The following is a 22,850-nucleotide window of genomic DNA, read 5'->3' on the forward strand; positions in this document are numbered from 1 at the left end:
CTGGACTGTTTTCAACACCCCATCCTGTAGAATTCTATCTGTTATATTTTATCTGCACAATCAGAATGAATTTCAGGAATCAAATTGCTTTTTTTGTGCAGCCAGAGCCTGAGCAGTCACCATTAAGAAAAAGAGGTAGGAACAGGCCAATATCTATATGGACTGTCCCTGGATCAAGTGACTTTTCTTTAAATCTTAACCTAGCTCAAAGTTGTCATTTGAACAAAAAAGGACCCCTGACCATTAGGTCCAGTCGTGACCGACTCTGGGGTTGCGGCGCTCATCTCGCTTTATTGGCCGAGGGAGCCGGCGTACAGCTTCCAGGTCATGACTCAGCCGCTTCTGGCGAACCAGAGCAGTGCGCGGAAACGCCGTTTACCTTCCCACTGGAGCGGTACCTATTTATCTACTTGCACTTTGACGTGCTTTTGAACTGCTAGGTTGGCAGGAGCAGGGACCGAGCAATGGGAGCTCAGCCCGTCACGGGGATTCAAACCGCCGACCTTCTGAACGGCAAGCCCTAGGCTCTGTGGTTTAACCCACAGCGCCACCTGCGTCCCTTGTCATTTGAACTAGCCAGATGTTTAACAGAGAATCAATCACAGTCAGTCCATCACTTGGGAAATGAAACTTGATAGCCGTCTTGCCCCAAAATGGCAACTAGACATTCTGCTTGGACAACTGTAACCTTGGTTTAAGGAGACATTTGACGCCTAGCTTATATAGCTGAGTTTCTAACACTGATACGTGTGCAGACGTTTAGGACTATGTCTCCCATCAGCCCTAGACTGAGGGCAGTCTAATAAAACATCTGGAGGGCATCAGGTTTGGTGAAGGCTGATTAAAAAGCGACTGCGATTGTAATTGTAGTTTCCTTGCAACGTCATGCATATGCAGGGTTTGGGCACGTCCAGTGGGATGTTTGGTTTATCTCAAAACTCTTTTTGAAACGCCCTGCAGTCTCTGAAGTGCTTTGAGAATTTGCATCCAGTTCGCATGGGGAATATGGAGCTAGTTATACTCGGAATCCAAGCCAGCGTTCTCCGCAAACTGTTTTTCTAATGGTAGTAGGTTTCTGAATCCTACTGTCATTACAACATCCTTGTAGCCCTCCTGGGGTGATCTCATACTTCGAACTGGCTACAGATCTAACCTCCTTAGCAAAGTTTTCATGTTATGAATACCGGACCCTATCTGCCAAACTTTGTGGGGCCTGGTGGTTGATTTGGATGAAGAGCTTGATAAAATACAGCTTATTACTGTATCAGGAATGAGCATCATACCCATGCCTTTGCCCATCCCTAATTTTGTACACCAGTTGCAGACTTGTATCATGTTTACTTTGAAATAGAATTTCCAGGAATGTCGATATGGGAAGCTGTGACTTCATTTGGACCCTAAACCGCAGTATGAAACCATAAAGCATTTCAAGTAGAAATGCAAAATTTGGGGTTTTGGTCTTGGTGGTTTATGTGATTTTAAATGCTTGCCTTGATGGAATATAGAGGAGACGTGGAGTTTTGTGTGTGTGAATAATAATAATAATTGCTGAAACTTGACTCGAGGGCTGAAAAAGGTTCCCCACCCCTGACCAGCTTCATGACCTTGCCAGTTTCAGAATCTGCGGCAGAAGGGTTTGCCATCTACCCTGAAGCAAGGGCTTCCCCATTTATTTTCTTGTTGGGGATACCTCTCCATGTACAGTAGTGCCTCGGACATTTTGGCAAACAGCAGGAGGCTTCATTGGGGTATTGGACTTCCCTTTCAAGTTTGGTTTAGGCAAGCAGGTTTTTTTGGTTTAAAATATTTAGACTCAGCTTCTCTGCCCACCAAGGGCCCCAAGGCAGTAAACAACAGTCAAAATCATCATCATCTAATTTGAAACTGATGTAATTGGTAATAAACAAATAAAACACAAGCTCAGGTAGGAATTAATAAGGCAAGCTCTTTTTCTCTCTTTGCCTATATCATTATTAACATAAAAAGGTGGGGATTTGTATTTCATGGGTTTGACACCTGAGAATGCTGGTCCTTAAGTCTCAGGAAGGGCGGCTGAGGGAGTCTGGTTGTGGCACTGCCTCTGCCTTGGATTTGCCTCACAGAGGGAAACTTGACTTCTCTGTTAAATCTGCTTCTATGCACATTTGAGTCAGGGGCTTAAGCAAGATTCAGTGGGGCACAAGACCTGCGCCCATGTTTTCCTTAGATATAAGCAGAATCAGAAGGATTACTGATACTTTCCTGACAAATGGGGTTAGGCCTGAAGTACAACCCATCATTTTTGTTCTCTTCATTTAAAAACCTGTTTAGGAAGAATACCTGGAAAGCGCTTAAAATAATAATAAAAAAGAACATCTGTCTGTTTCTGGAAACAAAGCCCTGTACATATTAATATCCTTAAAATATTTTTCAACTGGATGATGTCTTCTGTAATATTTTATAAATAATCCAAGTGAAGAGAGTAGAGCTCAAGAGAATTTATTAAATCATAACAAAAAAAACCCTTACTTTGAGTTTTAAGCTTCCATTAGTATTAGTCAACGAGAGCCACTTTTTTTCGCTTCTAGAAATGAATGGGTTTCCTTTCCGTAAAAGAGTACAAAGATTTTAAGTGCTCCAGACAATACGTACTGTTTTTCAGGCTCTTTCTGGATTTGGGAAGGCTCCAGAGAAAACAGCTGCAAACCTGTTTTGGCTTTGGGGAAAGAAACCGCCAGACAGAAAAAAACCAGTTGCATATTCATCCTGTTGTATATGTTAAAAGTTGGTTTCAGACGTTCCTATTATAGCACAAAATGCGGTGTTGCATTCAATTTGCAAAACAGCATTGATATAGAAAACAGACTGCAGAGGTATCCAAGATAACTTCAAATGTGCCACGGAGTGTAACATCTATGAGTTTCGTTGTTTGCATTTCTATATTCTGCATTTAATTTGTGTTCTGAAACCTCGATAACTCCTTGCGGAACTTGCAGGAAAAGGTTTCCACTTACATGAACAAGCCCCAGTGAGTTTCTGTCTCGTATGCTCTGCCTCTCCCTTTCCTCTTCATACGTCAGCAAGCATATGCTTTGCAGCAAACCACTATTGTGGTGGTGGTTGTTATGGTTTTCATTTATTACCTGCCCTTCATCCTAAGGTCTCAGGGCAGGTTGCAAGCATTTGAATTGCAATTACAAAAAATGCAACCACACGCACTCATAAAAATTTGCATCTAATAAAAAGTAACAAAATTCACACACTTGCTTCTATTTAGATTTCTGATATTCCTGCGTTAAAAATGTTCGAGGCCACTTTCTGAAAAGAATCCCCCTCGTCCAATGTCGTGGGATGAATCTTCTCAGAAACTGTGTGAATGGCCTGAGGGTCACATAGGACTTTCAGTGGCCTTCTGTGTCACCAAGATGTGCTGCCTCTGTCTGCATCCCTTCAGCATATGGAGAGAGGGAGAAAGTGTGAGTGTTAACTCAGGCCTTTACCCGCTGCCTGAGGGACATATTTAAACCCTACACAAATCCAGAGTGAAGTTCCTAAGACGGTTGGCTGGCGCCTTGTGTCACGGTCCAGTTCACAAGCGATCGAAGTCCCAGCAGGGGACGTCAGGACCGGGGGCAAGATGGCAGGGTGGGAGCAGGAACTGGGGTCCAGAAGCCAGGAGTCAGGAAGCCAAGAGTTTGAGGGTCAGAGAGCCAGGAGTCAAGAAGCTAAGGGTCTGAGGGTCAGGAAGCAAGGAGTCACGAAGTCAAAGGTCCAAGGATCAAGAAGCAAGCAGTCCTGAAGGTAGGGGTCCGAGGATCAAGAAGCAAGGAGTCACGAGTCAAGGGTCCGAGGATCAAGGAGTCAAGGAACCAAATGCAGCAAGGCAGGGAGCGTGTTGCTGTGGCAAAGAGCCGAAGGGAAATGCTAACCTTATATCCCTTCCCAGCTCTTGCCACCAGGTGCAGTGAGTTACCAATCAGCCTCACCTGTGAGGCCACGCCTTGCCTCTTCAGAACAAACTTAGGAAGGCCCTAGTCCTGCGAAGCCCTACTGGTCACAGGGCCTGGCTTCTGCACGCACACCTGACACCTTGTATGCCTCCTTCTGACAACTCCTGCAGCCAAGCTGGTGCTAAACATATTGCTCTGCTTTCTGTTGGACCACGCTATTGAGGCCGAGAGGGGGGTCTTGTCTTCTGGGCAGCCCAGGACCTCCAAATACACTGCCCAGGCTTGTGCCCCATGGAGGTCACTTGGGTGCTGCTAACATACAGCACAAACAACACAAGAGGCAGCAGTTATGACCTGGTGGTCTCTGCGGCCACAGCAGGCGCCGTGATTCTCCAGCAGTTGGATTTCACCCCTGGAGGCACACTCCACTGAGAGAGATGGATGCCAACAACCCAGGCCCTGCCCCCTGCTGGCCCCTTAGTGGAAGAGCAACTGCTCAGCCCTCATATAATCTGTTTTGATTTGTTTTTAATATTGTGTTTTAATGTTGTAATGCACCCTGGGACTTTAGGGTGAAAGGTGGGTAAATAATAATAACAATAACAGTATCTAGGGACGGGGAACATCAGACCCAGGGACCAAATGCAGACTCCCCATCCTTTCTTTCTGACCCTTGGTTCTCTCCCCAGGGAACACCATTCATTCCCTGATTCTCCACTTTCATGGAGTTGCATGGGACCCTGAGGGTTATGTACTTCAACACCTTGCAATGCAGGAATCTCAACCTCAAGCCATTCAACCTCTGCTTAAAAACCTTCAAGGAAGGAGAGTCCACAACCTCCCAAGGGAGACAGTTGCATGGCGAGTCACCCCCCCCCATGGAAATTAAGACACATGGCACAATTATTAAGGTTAATGGGCTAAATAAGGCCACAACTTTATTGGTTACAGGTGATGAGCGGTATTGGCTTAGGCATTGGTCCTAACCGACTATATCCGGACTATGTCCTCTTGAAGTCCGGGAAGGGTTAACCACCAGTAGGGGGAGTCCTGCTGATGCACATCAACTAGGAATTCTCCCGGGGTCACCACTCAGGGGCGTGCCTTAGGCCCTCACCTCCATAGGCCTCGGACAGGGCCACGCCCCCCAGAACCCTTTATCGGACTACCCTTCAATATGTGGGGCAGGTGATGGCGCTTCCTCCCCTCTTCCATCTACATAACAATACCAATACCAATGCCTAACCACCAATAAGGAGAAAGTTGTGATGATTTGCTACGAGGTAGGTGAAAACCAAGTGGCTGGTGCCAATTTGCCAGGTGGAAAAATTCCTACCAGGCCCCTCAACGGCAACCAACCGAGGTCCATAGCAAGGTCAAGGAACGAAAACCTTAAAGGGTGGGAGGGTGGGAAACAGGAGCAGCTGGAGGCGGCAAAAGAGGGAGATCCCCGGCCGCACCTCTGTTAAATAGGGCAGGCCACGCCCCCAAAGCCAGCCGATTGGCTGGCCAGGGGGTGACGTGGCCGGGGATTCCCCCAATAGCGCGGGGGCTGGGAGCGTGAAGCCCGCAACCCCACCTCCTCTGCAGGGCGGAAGTGGCTTTCCACTGTCAAACGGCTCTTACTGTCAGAAAGTGTTTCCATGTTTAGTCAGAATCTCCTTTCTTGTAACTCGAAGCCATTGGTTTGAGTCCTTTCCCCCAGAGCAGGAGAAAACAAAGTTCCTCTACCTTCCATATGACAGCCCTTAAGATATTTGAAGTTGGCATCATATCTCCTCTCAGTCTCTTTCTCAGGCGAAACATACTCATCTCCCTAAACTGGTCCTCAAAAGGCTTGCTATCCAGACCCTTGATCATCTTGGTTGCTCTTCCCTGCACACGTTGTCCAGCTTGTCAACACCCTTCTTAAAATTGTGGTGCCCAGAATTGGACACGTTCTTGTTTTACTTGCTGTAATTTATTCCTGAACCATATCTTCCTTGCCTGTGTTCTGTAGTGTGTACGTAGAAAACTCTGTTTTTTCGTGTGGCTGGACTGTAGCTACTGTACAAAGATCACATCTGTTGCCTCACCCACCACAGGCATGTGGGCCTCAGAAGTTGGCCCACCAGGGAACAAAGCGAGCCCTTTGGCTGGAAAAGGATTCTCACCCCTATTATAGTGAGGACAAACCAGTTCCTGAAGATTGGGCTAAACATAAATCCCACCACGTTTTTTTTTTTTAATCACTATTATTATGGCTCTTGTAATTAAGATTATGATTATTAGATTTAAATGCCTTTTTGAAGAATACTGCAGGTGTGGCTGAGTCGATCACTCAGTTGGTGCTGTTACCAGGCTCAACCATCCACTTGTATAACATCTGTCAACTGGGGAACATTTGCCAGCTCCAGGGGCGGGGGAGAATGTGAAAAGAAGCTAGACCGTGCCTTGCCATATACTTTGTTGACAAATCAAGCCCTTTTTTATTCATCCAAATGCACAAAACTGTGAAAACAATACTAACAAGGGTTTCAGGGTAGTTCGCATGTAATTTTTTCTATATATATTTTTGGAACATGCTTGTGGGATAGGTTGAGCTGAGAGGTAGGGATTGGTTGCTCGGAATCATCTTCCCAGTGTCCTCTCTAGACATGCCAAGCTGCACTTTATTTATTTTTATTTACAGTGGTGCCTCGCAAGACGAAATTAATCCGTTCCGCGAGTCTCTTCGTCTTGCGGTTTTTTCGTCTTGCGAAGCACGGCTATTAGCAGCTTAGCGGCTATTAACGGCTTAGCGGCTTAGCGGCTATTAACGGCTTAGCGGCTTTAAGAAAGAGGAAACAAACTCGCAAGAACTCGCAAGACGTTTCGTCTTGCGAAGCAAGCCCATAGGGAAATTCGTCTTGCGGAACGACTCAAAAAACGCAAAACCCTTTCGTCTAGCGAGTTTTTCGTCTTGCGAGGCATTCGTCTTGCGGGGCACCACTGTATTTTGGGGGGATTTTATTTTAATCTATTTTATTTTGACAAAGTAATAATCATAAATAAATAAGAATAAAAATGTGCACCCCACCACTGAGAACATTCCATTTTAACTACCCAACCTCCCAAAATTTCAACACCTCTTGCGATGGTGTGACCCCTTTCCATTTTAACAGTACAAATTCTACAAGCACCCACCACATCTCCTCAGAATCATTTCTCCTGCATTTATCATTTCCCTGTCTTACCATGATGGCACATACTAATATATCATTAATAGCTCTATCCCACACCTCTTTATACCGAGCTGCACTTTAGGTCCCAACTTCATCTGCCTAATACAGTTGTACCTTGGTTTTCAAACGCCTTGGGAGTCAAACGTTTTGGCTCCTGAACAGTCAAAAACTGGAAGTGATTGTTTCTGTTTTCGAATGTTCTTTGGAACCTGAACATCCGTCGTGACTTCTCTGGCTTCTGATTGGCTGCAGGAGCTTCCTGCCGCCAATTAGTAACCACGCCTTGGATTCCGAATGTTTTGGAAGTTGAACGGACTTCTGGAATGGATTCAGTTCAACTTCCGAGGTACCACTGTACTGTTCTTAGTAAAGGTAAAGGACCCCTGACCATTAGGTCCATTCGCGGCCGACTCTGGGGTTGTGGCACTCATCTCGCTTTAGTGGCCAAGGGAGCTGGCGTACAGCTTAGTCATGTGGCCAGCAAGACTAAACCACTTCTGGTGAACCAGAGCAGCGCACGGAAATGCCGTTTACCTTCCCGCTGGAGCGGTACCTATTTATCTACTTGCACTTTGACATGCTTTCAAACTGCTAGGTTGGCAGGAGCAGAGACCGAGCAATGGGGAGCTCACCCCGTCGCAGGGATTTGAACCGCCAACCTTCTGATCGGCAAGTCCTAGGCTCTGTGGTTTAACCCACAGCGCCACCCTTAGGGTACAGCAAAGACTGGTCCTCATGTCTCCAGCATGGATTGTCCAGGTTGGATTGGAAAGCTTGAGAAGTAGGCCAAGGCACATGGTGAATGCATCCGCAGGATTGACCAAGGCTCCCCAAGATTGATCAACCTGTCTGATGTCTTGCTTAGGAATGTGTTCGTGAACTTTGAAAAGTTGTGACTCAGAAATAAATGTGTAGAGGTGGGAAGAGGGAGAGAGCGAGAGCAAACAGTGATTGCTCCAACCTTCCTAGGTGACGTGAAGTCTTTGTCACCGAATAAATGGTTAGGAAGCAACTAGAAGCTGGTGGCAACGCCCACAAGTAAAAGTGCAACTTGCATGACGAGTACCAAATCATGCTGTGGTTAAAACCGACTTGTTTCCACAGCGATATAATCTGGAAGCATTTTGTCTAGCTGACTTTACAAGAAACTCAACTGTTTTACAAAGTGCTTGCCTGAATATGAATGAAAATGCAAACAATATGTTCCTTACCATCTTTACCGCAAATGCGTATGGCGCCTGCCAGTTGAAAATATTAAAAGTTGGTCCAGCGTGAATTGTATATCTGAGCTAATGTCAGATTTACTAGTCCTGATAATAATGATGATGATGATGATAATGCTGGTGCGGTCTGTAATTTTACAACGGGTGATTTATTAGACCATACTTTATGTTTACCATTCGCACATTGGTTAAGGATTCAACGTTGGTGGAGTTTAAAGTTCAGAATTACAGAACTGGGGATAAGTGTTGTGGAAATTGGCCGGGGGCCCGAGGGGGTGGGTTGTTATCAAAAAAGGGTGTATTTTGCATGCTTGGTGGACCTGGGGGTTGCGTGTCGAGGTCCCCAGGGCCACCCCAATAACTCACACATCACACAGAATTTTTTGTTTAAGGTTTTTGGCATAATTTTGGCCACAACTTTATTAAAATACAAGAATGTGAGTGGTTAGGCACTGGTTGCGACTATCTGCCCCCACCATGGGGGACAGACTGACATTCCGCACGATGCGAAAGTCAGAAAAGGGGAATACACTTGGGGGTAGCGACGGAGCAGGGAACCTGCCCTCAGCCCACCCCAAATGCAACCAGGAGCTCATTGCTATGGCCCGAGCCCCCTTGACAGAGTGGACAAGCAATAGTTAGCCCCCAATTCCTTTAACGGAATCCCTTGCAGCAGCAGCATTAGAGGGGCAGGCACAGCCAATCCATGCCCCTCAACCAACCAAACCATAAACCAATGCCTAACCGCAACCTTACAAGTTGTGACGATTTGCTACGCAGTAGGCAAAAACCAAATGGCCCCAGCCAATCAGCCAGATGGACAAAATTCCTACCGGGCCCCTGCCCCAAGAGCAGACGACCCCATGACAGGCATAGCAAGGTCAAAGCGAACAACCCTATTCTAGGGAGGGAGGGACGGGCAATCTGATGCACGGGCGAAAAGAGGAAGCCCTAGCCTCGTGCAAGGAGTTTTAGCATTTCTAGCTGTCAATCAACAAATGGCAACATTAACTTCTTCCCAACAACAAGGGAAGCCCCAATCGCATCAGTGGCCAATGATCAATTAGCCCGCCCCCAACTTTGGAGTGTCCTGGCGGCCCCCACCGCAACACGTGCTCTCCATGAAGGAGAACACACTCTTCCACATAGCCAAGCTGAGGGTCTCAACTGACATACCATCAAAGCATCCATTGTAGTAAGCAGTCTGAAACTTAAGACATACGGACCTGACTTAAGCTGCTGGGACCATTTGAACACCCGAGTCTAACAGGTACTGCTTTACCTAACGGTCCCTCGATAACATTTAGATGCAGTGTTCCTGTGTAAAATGCAAAATAATTGCTGGTAAAGAATTAATGGTTATGCGTGCAAAGTATAAGAGGAGCTGTTTTCTAAATCACCAGTGTTGCAACACAATGTAGAAGTTCATGCAAGTTCGGTCATTCTGTCTGTCTGTCTGTCTCTCTTTCATTGTCTCATTCTTCCACCCCCGTTTTGGAAAGCAAAAAAGCCAGCCTGTCCAAATATTTGCTGCATAAATTTCTGAAACATTTCCTCCCTGTTTCTGTTTTTTGACTTACCATTTTATCTTGTTTTCATTTACCCCCAATTTTTCCCCTTGTTGTGATCATCAGACTCCCACATCATAGCATTTGTTCCATATTTTATTCGGAAATTAAATGTTGTTCCCAAAGAGGCTTCCCAGAAATGCGTTGAGCTCCTGTAATGTTTATTTTCCTGATAAAACCTGCCTTTGTTCCCTTGACCCTTTCCATACCAGAGTGGATGGATTTTTTAAATATCAAGAGGACTTGAATCGTGGTTCTTCAACTGGTGGGTCAAGACTCCTGATGTGCCTTAACCTCAGCTGGATCACACCAGTGGCACCACCATGATCTCCCTTTTCATGTGCTTGACTTTCTTCCAAAATAGCATAAAAGGCAGAGATAAATGGGGGTCAGATAGGAACGTTGACAGAGTCCTTTATTTATAGCAGATGGAAAATACTTTGTGAAGTCTCATGGTCTCATCCATGCAGAACAAGGTGCATTTTCCAAAATGCCCTCTTCTCTATAACTACAAAAACACAGGAGACCTGCCCTCCTTTGTACAGTGGTACCTCGGGTTAAGAACTTAATTTGTTCTGGAGGTCCGTCCTTAACCTGAAACTGTTCTTAACCTGAGGTACCACTTTAGTTAATGGGGCCTCCCACTGCTGCTGTGCAATTTCTGTTCTAATCCTGAAGCAAAGTTCTTAACCCAAGGTACTATTTCTGGATTAGCAGAGTCTGTAACCTGAAGCATCTGTAACCTGAGGTACCACTGTATATGGTCATCCTTGAAGACAGGAGGAGAAATGGGGGCAGAAAAAGTAAATTCTAAGAGGTTGTAGCTCAGGATTGAATGTAGGTCCTGGGACTAACCAAGCTAGGAGACTCTGGACCAAAATTTTTGATTTTACATTGCCAATAAAACAAGCAGTTCAAATAAATCTGCTGGTTTTCGATTTTGAAATTCATGTGTTTCCTCAATACGTGAGCGTGCTAACTGGTTAGTATTACAAGTATAGCATATTGGTTTGTGGCTGAATTGAGACGTTGCATGATGGAGGAGCATGATTAAAAGCCTTTGGCTGTGCAGCCACACTATTTAAAGGCCTCTTTGGTCTAATCAAAGGTCTGTGTAGACCAGCACCTTGTTTTGCCCAGTAGCCAAGCAGATGGACCTGGGAAGAATGTTAGCAGAACATGAAGACAGGAGACCTCTCCTGTAGTTGTTCCCCAGTATTCAGACGTGTGCTTCCAGTCCTGGTGGCAGATGATACTCATTATGACTAGTAGCCACTGATAGCTTCCTTCCTACATGAAATGGTCTAACCCCACTTTTAAAGCAGCACCAGGTAGTTGCCACCAGCAAATTCCATAACTAGTTTTACTATCCGCTGTGTTAAGAAGTGCTTCCTGTTGCTAGACCCACCACTGAGCTTCATCTGACTCCAAATTCTTGTATTAATAAGAGAAGGGAGCGGCCTCTCTATTTCTCCACTTCTCTTAAATTTCCTTTCCCTGCTTCCCAAACATTCTGACCTTTCCTAACAGGGGCGTTGTTCCGGTTTCTGTGTATGCTGCAGGATTACCGTACTTTTCCGGGTATAACACGCCTCCGTGTATAAGACACCTCCTATTTTTGGGAACTCCCAATTAAGGAAATGGGGGGAAATTGCCCAGAGTTGTTGAGCTTTCTTTGCGGGGGGGGGGGGGGTTTGCCAACAATCACTCACCCGCCTGACAGCCGCTGACAATCGCATGCATGGCCAAAAACACCAGTCGTCTGCCGCAAGCAGCCGAAAATCGCCTGCCCAATTGCCGCAGCAGCAGCCAATCGCCTTGCTGCAGCCAACAATTACCCGCCCAAACGCCGCTGACAATCTTCTGCTTGTGGCTGCCACCAATCTCCCGTCCCCACTATGCACTATCCGTATATAAGATGACCCCCAATTTTAGACCTTTATTTTTAATTTTAAAAATCTCGTCTTATACACTGAAAAGTACGGTATATCTGTTATGGGATAAGAGGCAGATTTCTGTTTGGTTCTTTCTCTTCTTGTAGTGTGACATTAAGGAAAAGCCACTCATGCTGCAGTCCCATGGATTTGCAAGTTAGGAGCCCATTAAGCTGCTTTATAGAACCACAGAATTGTAGAGTTGGAAGGGACCACAAGGGTCATGTAGTCCACAAGGGTCATGCAGGAATGCAGGAATCTTTTGCCCAATGAGGGGCTCAAACCCATGACCCAGAGATGAAGAGTCTCATGCTCTACCAATTGAACCATCTTGGTTCTACGTAGAGAAGTCAGCCAATTGGTCCATCTGATTTAATATAGCCTTCTGACAGAAGCACTCCCAAGATTTCGGACAATTGTTCCCAGCCCTGCCTGCAAATGCCAGGAATTGAACCTTGGAGCTTTTCGCGCACAGAACATGTGAGATGCTGCCCTTTCCCAAATATCAAAGTGGTTCTTACACCTAGAATCTGGCTTTAGCAAGCATCCAGAACCTGAGGCAAATACTAAAGGACTCTTTCAGCCATCTGTCTCATGGGTTTGTGCATGCTCTAGAATTTAGTATACACCACCACCTGTGTACATGGTGTCGGTCCAAGAACATATATGGCATAGGCAAACTCAGCCCGCCATATGTTTTGGGACTACAACTCCCATCATCCCTGACCACTGGTCCTGTTAGCTAGGAATGATGGGAGTTTTAGTCCCAAGACATCTGGAGGGCCAAGTTTGCCTGTGCCTGGATATAGAGGAAGGCGGAATGATAGGCAGTGTAAGAATGTAATTATTTTGATTGCACATACTTGGACATAGTTTTAATAAAAGATAGGGCAGATGTTGCAGAACTACAACTCCCATCAGCAATAGCAAGCAGGGATGAGGGAGTTGTGGTTCAGAAATATCTGGAGGTCCAGCTTTTTCGTTGCTTGCTGTTTTTACGCTTGTTCATTTCGCTCTTACGCTTTCTTTTTTCCTTTAAATTTCCCATGAAACCTCTTTTTTCCCTGACAGTCTGCTGTTTGTATTTCTACTTTAATTGACCCAGGAAACGGACATGCCATTCCTGTCCCGACCCCCCTAATTTTCCTGCAGTGTCTTATTTTGTCTAATTTATGTTGTGTGCCAATGGGCTGGAATTGCCCTCTGTTTTTGTTTCGCTAGGGTGACTAGTAGATTTCAGGCACTCTCAGACTAAAAACAGGCTCTTGAAACAACAATAGCAAGGCAAAGAGCTTAATCGAGATACTTAATCAACCTTGGGTTTATGTGTCATTCTGTTTTGCGCGTTGTTTTCCATCCTTCGTGCTCGACTCCTGCGGGTTGCCAGCCTACAACTGAATGGAATGTGGCCTTATCCTTCAGCGCTCAGAAGAGAGCACCTCTTGATTAGAAAAACAGATGATTGCGCACTTCAGAGAATGAATATAAATGATATTTTCTTGGCCAGAATATATCCGCCGAGGAGACGGAAACCGCCTCGTTCTCCTTAGATGCTATTTCTTTGCAGTAATCAAATAAATTCAGGCAGGAGCATTTGGCAGGGAGTCTTCTCTCGCTTGGTACCATTTTTGCTGGTGCTCATATCACTTGAGTTACGTATCGGAAGAACGCTGAAAATGGTACCTATCCTAGGGAGTTGTTCACCTCCCTACCACTGCATGGATGGCAGATATTCTGTACTATAGCCGTTATCAACCTGGTGTCCTCCTTATGCTTGGGACAACAACTCCCATCAGCGCCAGCCATGAGCATGTTAGCCGGGATTGATGGGAGCTGGATAGCTCAGTTGCTTAGAGCATGGTCATTTGAACCAACATTTCAAAATCCATCCCGATTTACAGTGGTACCTCAGGTTACATACGCTTCAGGTTACATATGCTTCAGGTTACAGACTCCGCTAACCCAGAAATAATGCTTCAGGATAAGAACTTTGCTTCAGCATAAGAACAGCTTCGGCGGCGCAGCAGCAGCAGAAGGCCCCATTAGCTAAAGTGGTGCTTCAGGTTAAGAACAGTTTCAGGTTAAGAACGGACCTCCGGAACAAATTAAGTACTTAACCTGAGGTCCCACTGTATATTCTGTCTCCCCTCTTTAATAAAAAAATATCCTAATCTGCAAAAAGGAGGAGATCTAATTTGCAGAGCTTCTATATCATGCTCAGTTGCTTGATGGCAAGGTTGCAGGTTTGATCCCTGTATGGGACAGCTGCCTGTTCCTGCATTGCAGAGGGTTGACTAGATGATCCTTAGGGTCCCTTCAAACCCGACAATTATACCATTCTATGATTCTGTTAAAAAAAACATCTGGAGCATACTAGGTTGGTCAAGGCTGCTGTAACAAGTAGCTGTTCCCCTGCTCTAAACCACGCAGGCAAGGACCCAGAATGCCTGCCTTTCACACAAGAAGAAATGTAGGCTTAAAATTTGAATTCTCCCTGCAGGGAAACTGTGGCTTTTTTTGTTTTTGCTTTTTTATGGCATTCCCAGGGCAAGACTTAACATGTATACCATTTCCAAGGAACGTCTCCTCACACTGTACGGAGGACAGCCTTATCCTCCTGAAACAGGTTTTCGAAGTGTTGAGCATTTGACTTTTGATTTCTGGGGCTCTTCCCGGAGGCTTCCATTTGTGATGGATTTGTTGCCTCTTGGGAGAGGTTGGGGCCTTGCACTGTAGATTAAAAAAGGGTTCTTGAGGATAGTCCTGCATGACAAATCTAATCCAGTTTCACTGCTGCCGTTCCCCTACCTCAAGGGGGAACCTTAAGAATTCATAAGCGCCACTTACTCCTTGCATGAAGACCAGCAATGACTTTGCAATATAACATTAATTCATTCTGCCTTGCTGTTTCCAATCCCTGCCCTCTTTTCTCATAGCCCAGTCACTGAAGGAGTTTGCCCGGTTATTGATTGCGGTAGAAGAGGAGAGAAGACGCCTGGTAAGTCTGTTCCATCAGTGTTTTTCTTTTCCTGGAAAAGCTCCTGTTTTTCATTCATGTTTATGGAAATCTCAGCACGCAAGAATCTGGGTTGTTGTTGTTGTTGTTTTCACTGCTTCCTGACAAACCCCAGATGAATGCATTATTGGGAGTTCTGCACATTTTGCAACGTTGACCTTAGCATGCCTTCTACCATAGTGGGTGCCCTTGAATGCCAAAGTGCGGTCTGTTCATCCCAGATGCATACAGGAGATGGTTGTTGAGCTGCTATTTAGGACATGGTCCGTGACACAACAAACTTGCAAAAGCAAGCAGGCCTAGGTTTGGTTTGAGCCTGGACAGAACATCACTCGCTTCCTCTGGGGAAGGCAGGCTTAAAAATGCACTAAATAAAATATTGAACTGAAGAGAACTTGCTTACAACAGTCACTTCATTCATATTCTACTAGAATATGAAGGTATCTGGAAAGCTATGCTTTGGGGAAAGTTGCGCCCTAAACACTAAATACAAAATAAAACAAAATGTACATTTCAAGACTTAAATTCAAGTTCTCTGTCAAATTCCAGACTTTTAGATTTCTTTTCTTTTCTGAAATGATGCTCAGCTGCAGCTTAGGGCGCAGAACTATGTAGCTGCGTGTCTTCTTACAAAATGGCTCAGTTGGTTAGCACCTGGAGCGGATAAGGCCAAGGTTGCAGGTTTGATCCCCGTATGGGACAGCTGCATGTTCCTGCATTGCAAGGGATTGGACTAGATGAACCTCAGGGCCCCTTCCAACTCTATGATTCTATGATTCTGAGATTCTTCCTCCTGGTGCTAGTGCCACTGCCTACACCAGGAATTTGTGTGGCTAGTGTTCCGTCTTCAGACCACATACATTTGATCCTGTTTTCTAGACTTCAACCATAAGTGTGCATCCTTGCTGAAGATTACTTCTGGGAAAGGGAATGGGTGACAGGTGATGTGCCAGATTCTCAACCTAACTTTTCCAAGCGGCTTCCTAATCAGTCTTTTAATCTTAAGCCAAGAAAGAGTATTCTCTATAAGATTGAATAACAATATACGAATCAAGACTTTGAGATTAGACCACTGAAGAAGCCCGGAAAACTATATTGGGAGTTTGCTACCTGCAAGCCCCAGTAAAAGGGCCCCATTGGGGGCAAACAGCGGCCTCTTGATTACATGGACTGCCAGGGCGAAACAGGTGCAAAAAGCCAGCACCCTGTCATCTACAACTTCATTAACATTTATCTACAATTCCACTAGCATCTCTCAGTATTGTGAATAACACCGAACTTACCTTTTGTTGGTATCTTCATGGACTTATCTAAAAGACTGAGTTAAGCATTTGAAAAATCTCTTGAAACCAGACATTATAAGTTCATCTTAGGTTGGGTAGGTTCAGTATCAGCTACAGTGACTGACAACTCTTGAGGCTTTCAGGCAGGGATTTATCCCAGTGCTTATGTGAGGATGCTGGGGATTGAATCGGGAACCTTTGGCATGCAAAGCACCTCTCTAACACTCAGTTTCAGCTCTTCCCTAGTGAACCACATCTCTTCCAGCTGCTGCCGCTTCCACTGTCGTCATATTTTTCTGTAGGGTTGTCAGCGGGGGACGGGGACGACATTCTGTTTATCACACTTTTATCCCACCCTTTCCCCAAAGTGCTGATGGCAGCATGCCAAATTCTCCTTCTGCCACCCAGTTTTATTCTTGAAATAGTAGCTGAACCAAGTTCTTAGTGGTTCAGACTAGCACCCTTCCATAGGCCAGATTTGGCCCAAGTTGCTAACCTGCCATGTAAGCATCATAGGTAAAAGGTAAAGGTAAAGGACCCCTAGACAGTTTAGTCCAGTCAAAGGCTACTTATGTGGTTGTGGCGCTCATCTCCCTTGTAGACCGAGGGAGCTGGCGTTTGTCCACAGACAGCTTTCCGGGTCATGTGGCCAGCATGACTAAACCCTTTCTGGTGCAACGGAACACTGTGACGGAAACCAGAGCGCACGGAAATGCTGTTTACCTTCCCGCCACAGCAGTACTTGCACTGGAATGCTTTCGAACTGCTAGGTTGGCAGGAGCTGGGACAGAGCAATGGGAGCTCACTGCATTGCGGGGATTCGAACCACCAACCTTCTGATTTGCAAGCTCAAGAGGCTCAGTGGTTTACACCACAGCACCACCCATGTCCCTATGCATCATAACTAGTTGTGTGATAAAGGTTTCTTTTGTTCAAGCAGCCCACTTCTAGTACTAAAACCTGGCAGGCGCTGGTCACCATTCCTCTGTTGCTTCTGAAGTCTATTACAAGCTAAAGTTTAACAGGAATGCTTTCAAACAAGGGAGTAATTATTTTCAAAGTCCAGGAAGAACATTAAAGTCTGCAAGCTATATACATATATAGTGAACTATCAGACTCCTTAAATATCCAGCATTCTTTCAGCTCATAGTTTTCCTTTTACGGTAATGGCATTGAAACGTGAAATTTTAAATGGGGAATCTATTAACCTTAGCGAGGTGCTTGCAGTGACCTTTTAAGTGAGAGCACATTTTAACTTTGACTTGTATGAAGAAAATATAATAAAAAGTCTTATCTCCAATATAAAGCCATTGGAACACCAAAGCAAAAGTTCAGATCGTCCTCTCCGCCCCCCCCCCCAACTTCTTTGTCAAGGATGCTTGTTAGCTTGCAGGGAAGGAAAAATGCAAACTACACTTCTTGCGATGGTGATCACTGTTAGCTCAGCATTCTCCTGCGAAATCCAGGATGTATTTTCACAATTCGCCCACTTTTTATGCTTCAGTCCTGTGATCCAGGTTGGACTGCAAGTCCAAAAGTTACCTGGTAAGCTTTGTGAGAATTGGAAATCGCATCTCTGTACCCTGACACCCTAACAACTGTACAACGCTGGCTCTCTGTTGTATGTGTCAGAGATGTATAATGAATTTAGGTCTGGATACAATTCTTCAGGGACGCGGGTGGCGCTGTGGGTTAAACCACAGAGCCTAGGACTTGCTGATCAGAAGGTCGTGGTTCGAATCCCCGCAACAGGGTGAGCTCCCGTTGCTCGGTCCCTGCTCCTGCCAACCTAGCAGTTCAAAAGCACATCAAAGTGCAAGTAGATAAATAGGTACCACTCCGGCGGGAAGGTAAACGGCGTTTCCGTGTGCTGTTCTGGTTTGCCAGAAGTGGCTTAGTCCTGCTGGCCACATGACCCGGAAGCTGTACGCCGGCTCCCTCGGCCAATAAAGCGAGATGAGCTCTGCAACCCCAGAATCGGCCACGACTGGACCTAATGGTCAGGGGTCCCTTTACCTTTACCTTACAATTCTTCAACGCCATGCAAGCAGTCATTTGACTTAAAAACAGTGGTTCTCCCAATATCTGTTGCCCGCGGCTAATGGGACAAAAGATCTGGAGAGCAGCAGGTTGGTAAAAGTGGATCCAAGTTGTTTTCAAATTCGCTGCATGTTCAGATAGGCCTCGTTTTAAAAACTGGGAAGCCTTCAAACATGCGGCTCTCTCCTTCCCTTCTGTCTGAAACAGCAAAGGACTGCGCCATGTGGTTTGGGGGCTTGCTAAATAGCTGTAGACAGCAGATCATGGTACCATCCTTGGATATATTAGGGTTTGTTTTTCAGTTTTCATATACAAGTACAGGGGCATGCTGGGTGCCTCTAATTTGTGTATAAGAGTTGGTGTCTTGCGTGAAACATTGCCATGCGAGCCACCTTAATGCTCTCTTGGAAAAGTGGATGGATGCTTTTGCCGGCGGAGCGGACTGCTATTGTAGCATTAGATTTAGATGAGTAATTTTTGTGCGCATTCAGGAGAGCACTCGTGATAGATGGAGATGCCTCAGTAATGCTCCCATCATAGTCATTCACAGCCAGAAATAAAGAATACCTCACAGTCCGTTTTTTACTAGCCAATGAAAAATGGCTTTCAAAACAAACTCGGGTGCCCAGGAGTTTTTGTCTAGAACACTGCAGAGTAGGAGAAGAGAGAACCATGTATCTTTTTATATTTCTGAAACCGAGAGCTACACAAAACACTGTTGTTCTTACTTACAGATGATTAATACAGCTGGAGCTGCCACACTTCACTTTTCTTCACTATCTGTAGAGTTTCGTTTTCCTTCTTTTTAAGGCAACACGTTTTCTGGTGCTGCTGTGTCCCTGCCTATCTGATGATCCTGTTCCCCTGCTTGGTCTGGTGATCCTCTGTATAGATTTCAAGGCTCTTCTTGAAGATGCACAAAGTAATTTATCTTGGAGAGCAGCTTATAAATAGTTCTTCCTTTTTTCTCTCATCAGCCTTCCATTTATCTGAAGCTCAAGGAAGATGAAAAGCATTAAGATGAGGGTGGGGAAGGCCAGAATAAGCCCTTGGGGACATATCTACATATATATAGATGGATTGAATCAAGATTGTTTAATAGTCATTCTCTTTCTCTAGAGAACTCTTAAATGTTGGTGGAGAGGGAAGACTTCTTAGCATCCTCTCCAAACTACTGTTGCCATAATTCCGCAGAAAGGTGGGTTATAAACATTTTAAATTAAAAACAAACGGACACCGATTTGGGAAGTAGCTAGCAGGGCAGCAGAGCAGAGGCAGGCAGGAAAATGAACCCCAGTTTCTTTGCCATGGCCAAGCCTGCTGTCCAGAGGTTTTCTTCTCTTCTCTCCATCTCTACCTCACTCTGACTTATGACAGAAGTCACTAGTTCATGCATTTTGTGGCAAGCCCGTATTCCTCCCTTCAGTTACCATATTTTTCCGTGTATAAGACAATGCTTTTTGCTTAAAAAATTAGGCAAAAATTGGGCGTCGTCTTATACACGGATAGTGAATGCAGAGAGGGGACATGCGATTAATGGCAGCAGCAAGCAGAAGATTGGGTGGGTGACTGGTGGCTGCGGCAAGGCCTGCTGGCAATTGGCTGCGGCAGTTGGGCAGGTGATTGGCGGCTGTGGTGAGACGAGCAGGCGATTGGCGGCTACGGCAAGTGGGCGAGTGGGCTGTTGGTGGCAGTGAGCGGGCAGACAATTGGCGGCTGCGGCGAGATGTGCGATCGGCAGTGGCTGTGGCAAGCGATCAGCAGTGGCAGGCAGGTGGGTGTGCGATTGGTGGAAGTGACCTCCTGTACCCCCCCAAAAGCTAAACAACTTAATTTCTTAATTTTGGGTTAAAAGAATAGGGGTCGTCTTATACATGGGGGTATCTTACAAATGGAAAAATACGGTACTTGAATTGCACTTCTAAACTCACCTGTCAAGGTGGCAAAGGATGGAAAACAACCTCAGAATTAGTTACGTAGAACAAATGAGGCGGGAGCAAATGTGATCTTAAAAGCAACAGGACTCAGTCCATCCTTAATCAAAGCTTTGATGTGCTTGGTCGAAGTAAATTGGAGTAGGAGCTGATACAAAGCTCTCTAGGAAGTGCATTCCATTATATGGCCGTCATAACTGCTTAGATCTTGACTATCTAAAGCCTTGGTGAGTTTACTCCGCTATTAAGGTTGTTTCTAGATGGGTATTATCCTCAGGCTGATGTCCCAGAAAGGAGAAAGCACACTGTACACATTTGCAAAGATAGTGTCCTTGCCTTGGCTGCAATAGAGGAATTTCCTTCTTTCCTTTCCTCCCTTACTCAGAAGCTTAGGCCATGCATGTTGCGCCTGGAGCAAGGCTTTCTAGTGCAAAAGCCTGAACTGCCCAGAGATCGCTGTGGGACTGTTTTGTTTTATTTATGGGATTTTTAATCTACTGTTCGCATTGAGGCCCTGAGCGGTTTCCGAACAATACAAAAAAAAAATACAGGTTGTGCAAAAAAGTGCAAATTAAAATCGAGTGCGGTTTCAGTTTGAAACCAGGTGCCATAGATAGGATTGGACGCTAGGTGTGCCATATCTCCTGCTCTGCCCAGTATGTAGTGAGCATTAGAACAGACCTCCTCAATCTCAGCCCTCCAGATGTTTTTGGCCTACAACTCCCATGATCCCTAGCTAGCAGGACCATTGGTCAGGGATGATGGGAATTGTAGTTTCAAAACATCTGGAGGGCCGAGGTTGAGGAAGCCTGCATTAGAACATTAAAACAGCAGATCTGCCCTCAAGATCTGCACAGCTAAATCTGTGTAGTGTTTGCTGGATGGGAGCAAGCAGTGCTTTTTTTCTGGGGGGACGCAGGGGTATGCATATCCCTAAACATTTTGTGAATCTAATGGGAGAAAAAACTAAATTCTTCTCTAGCATGGTGAATCGGCAGTTCCATTGAATAGTAGAGTGAATTGTCAGTTCCATTGCTATCCCCAAAATGGTTTTTCTTGAGTCAAAATGAGAGTAGCCCTAAACATTTCTATTTAAAAAAAGCACTGGGAGCAAGTGTGCTCAGTTTTAAGGTGCTTTCATATGAGGGCTTAATGTTGGGTAAAGGTAAAGGTAAAGGGACCCCTGACCATTCGGTCCAGTCGTGGACGACTCTGGGGTTGCGGCGCTCATCTCGCTTTATTGGCCGAGGGAGCCGGCGTACAGCTTCTGGGTCATGTGGCCAGCATGACTAAGCCGCTTCTGGCGAACCAGAGCAGCGCATGAAAATGCCATTTACCTTCCCGCTGGAGCGGTACCTATTTATCTACTTGCACTTTGATGTGCTTTTGAACTGCTAGGTTGGCAGGAGCAGGGACTGAGCAACGGGAGCTCACCCCATTGCGAGGATTCGAACTGCCGACCTTCTGATCGGCAAGCCCTAGGCTCTATCCATTGAGTTGTTGGCAGTAAGGTGCTACCTAAAAAAAAAAAAAAAAGATTTTTCCTGGAAAGGGCAAGTCTAGATTAAATGGGTAAGAGTACGGTGGGTGGGTGGGTGGAGGAGAATACAGCCTGGCCTTTTGATGCCATTGCAGGGGGTTGGAACGAGATGACCCTTAGGGTCCCTTCCAACTCTCCAATTCTATGAGGAAACTACAAAAAAAGGAGAAAGAAACCCTGCATGCATGAAGAATATCTATCTCATCACAGTAGACGTCTGATTGGAAGCATCCACAATGGACCCCAGCTAAGTAGGAAAGCACATCCTTGCAGACGTACCCAGTCTTACCGGGAGATGCCAGGAATTGACCCTGGGACCTTCTGTATGGGAAGGAGATGGTCTCCTGCTGAAAAATGGGCCTTCCCTACGTGAAGGTGACTGATTTCATGGAGCTCTGGATAATATAGCCAAATAGTGGCATGTATGTTGAGCAGTGAACTGACCCTCATCCCCTTTCTAGTTGGGTTGGGTGGAATTTAGAGAACATCTGTGTTGCCACGTTCTATGAGCTTCCATGCTGCCTTTGTTTCTGTTTATTGCGTTTCATGATTAGCAGCAGGCTAAAGAGATCTGATAGCCAATTTCATGTGTTCTTAATCCAAGAGATTGAAATCCAGATCAGAGCTGCTGTTGACTGGATGGGAACAAGAATAGGCTTTGTTTGAGGCACCCTTTGGGGAGCTGTTGGGTTTCTTCCTTCTCTTCTCCCTGGTGCTTGTGCAGGAATTGACTGGCTTATCCTGGGGTCATGGTAGAAAGTGAACCAGGTATGCTAGCGTCATACGATACACTTAAGTGTTTGGCTGCTCTTTCTCCGAGAGCAAATTGCTCTAAAACTGTTCCTGTCTAAGAAGCTTTTATTTTTAACCACTGTTTTAACAGTGACACGAAACATTCCATTCCAAGCTGAACTGCGAGTTCCGTTTCAGGATGAAGATTATTGGAGCCAGAAATGCACAGATCATGGGAACTTGGTGGGTTGGTCACACGTAGTGGTGCTGTGCTTTGGTTTCAAGACTCGGGAGGTTTCTGCGTCCAATTCAGAGCAAATGAACAACCAGGAGGAGCTTTCTAGCAAAACAAGCTTCCCTCTCCCTTCCCTTTGTGTACGTCAAGAGAGTATGTGGTTTTCACAGGCATGTAGACGGGGCAAATCAGGAAGGAGAGTGTGCCTCCTCC

General features: G+C 45.6%; 1 protein-coding gene across 1 annotated transcript in view; it reads left to right on the plus strand.

Annotated features, from left to right (window-relative positions):
• The window catches only part of ARHGAP42 (Rho GTPase activating protein 42), a 177,062-nt gene that overhangs the window by 51,195 nt on the left and 103,017 nt on the right, over window positions 1-22,850 (plus strand). Inside the window, exon 3 of the mRNA XM_081001917.1 lies at window positions 14,794-14,855. Coding sequence (XP_080858043.1) covers window positions 14,794-14,855 — 62 coding nt within the window. The remainder of the gene's footprint in view (window positions 1-14,793; window positions 14,856-22,850) is intronic.

This window comes from Podarcis pityusensis (genome assembly GCF_964106645.2).
Source record: "Podarcis pityusensis genome assembly, chromosome: 4".
In the NCBI taxonomy this organism is placed as follows: Eukaryota; Metazoa; Chordata; class Lepidosauria; order Squamata; family Lacertidae; genus Podarcis; species Podarcis pityusensis.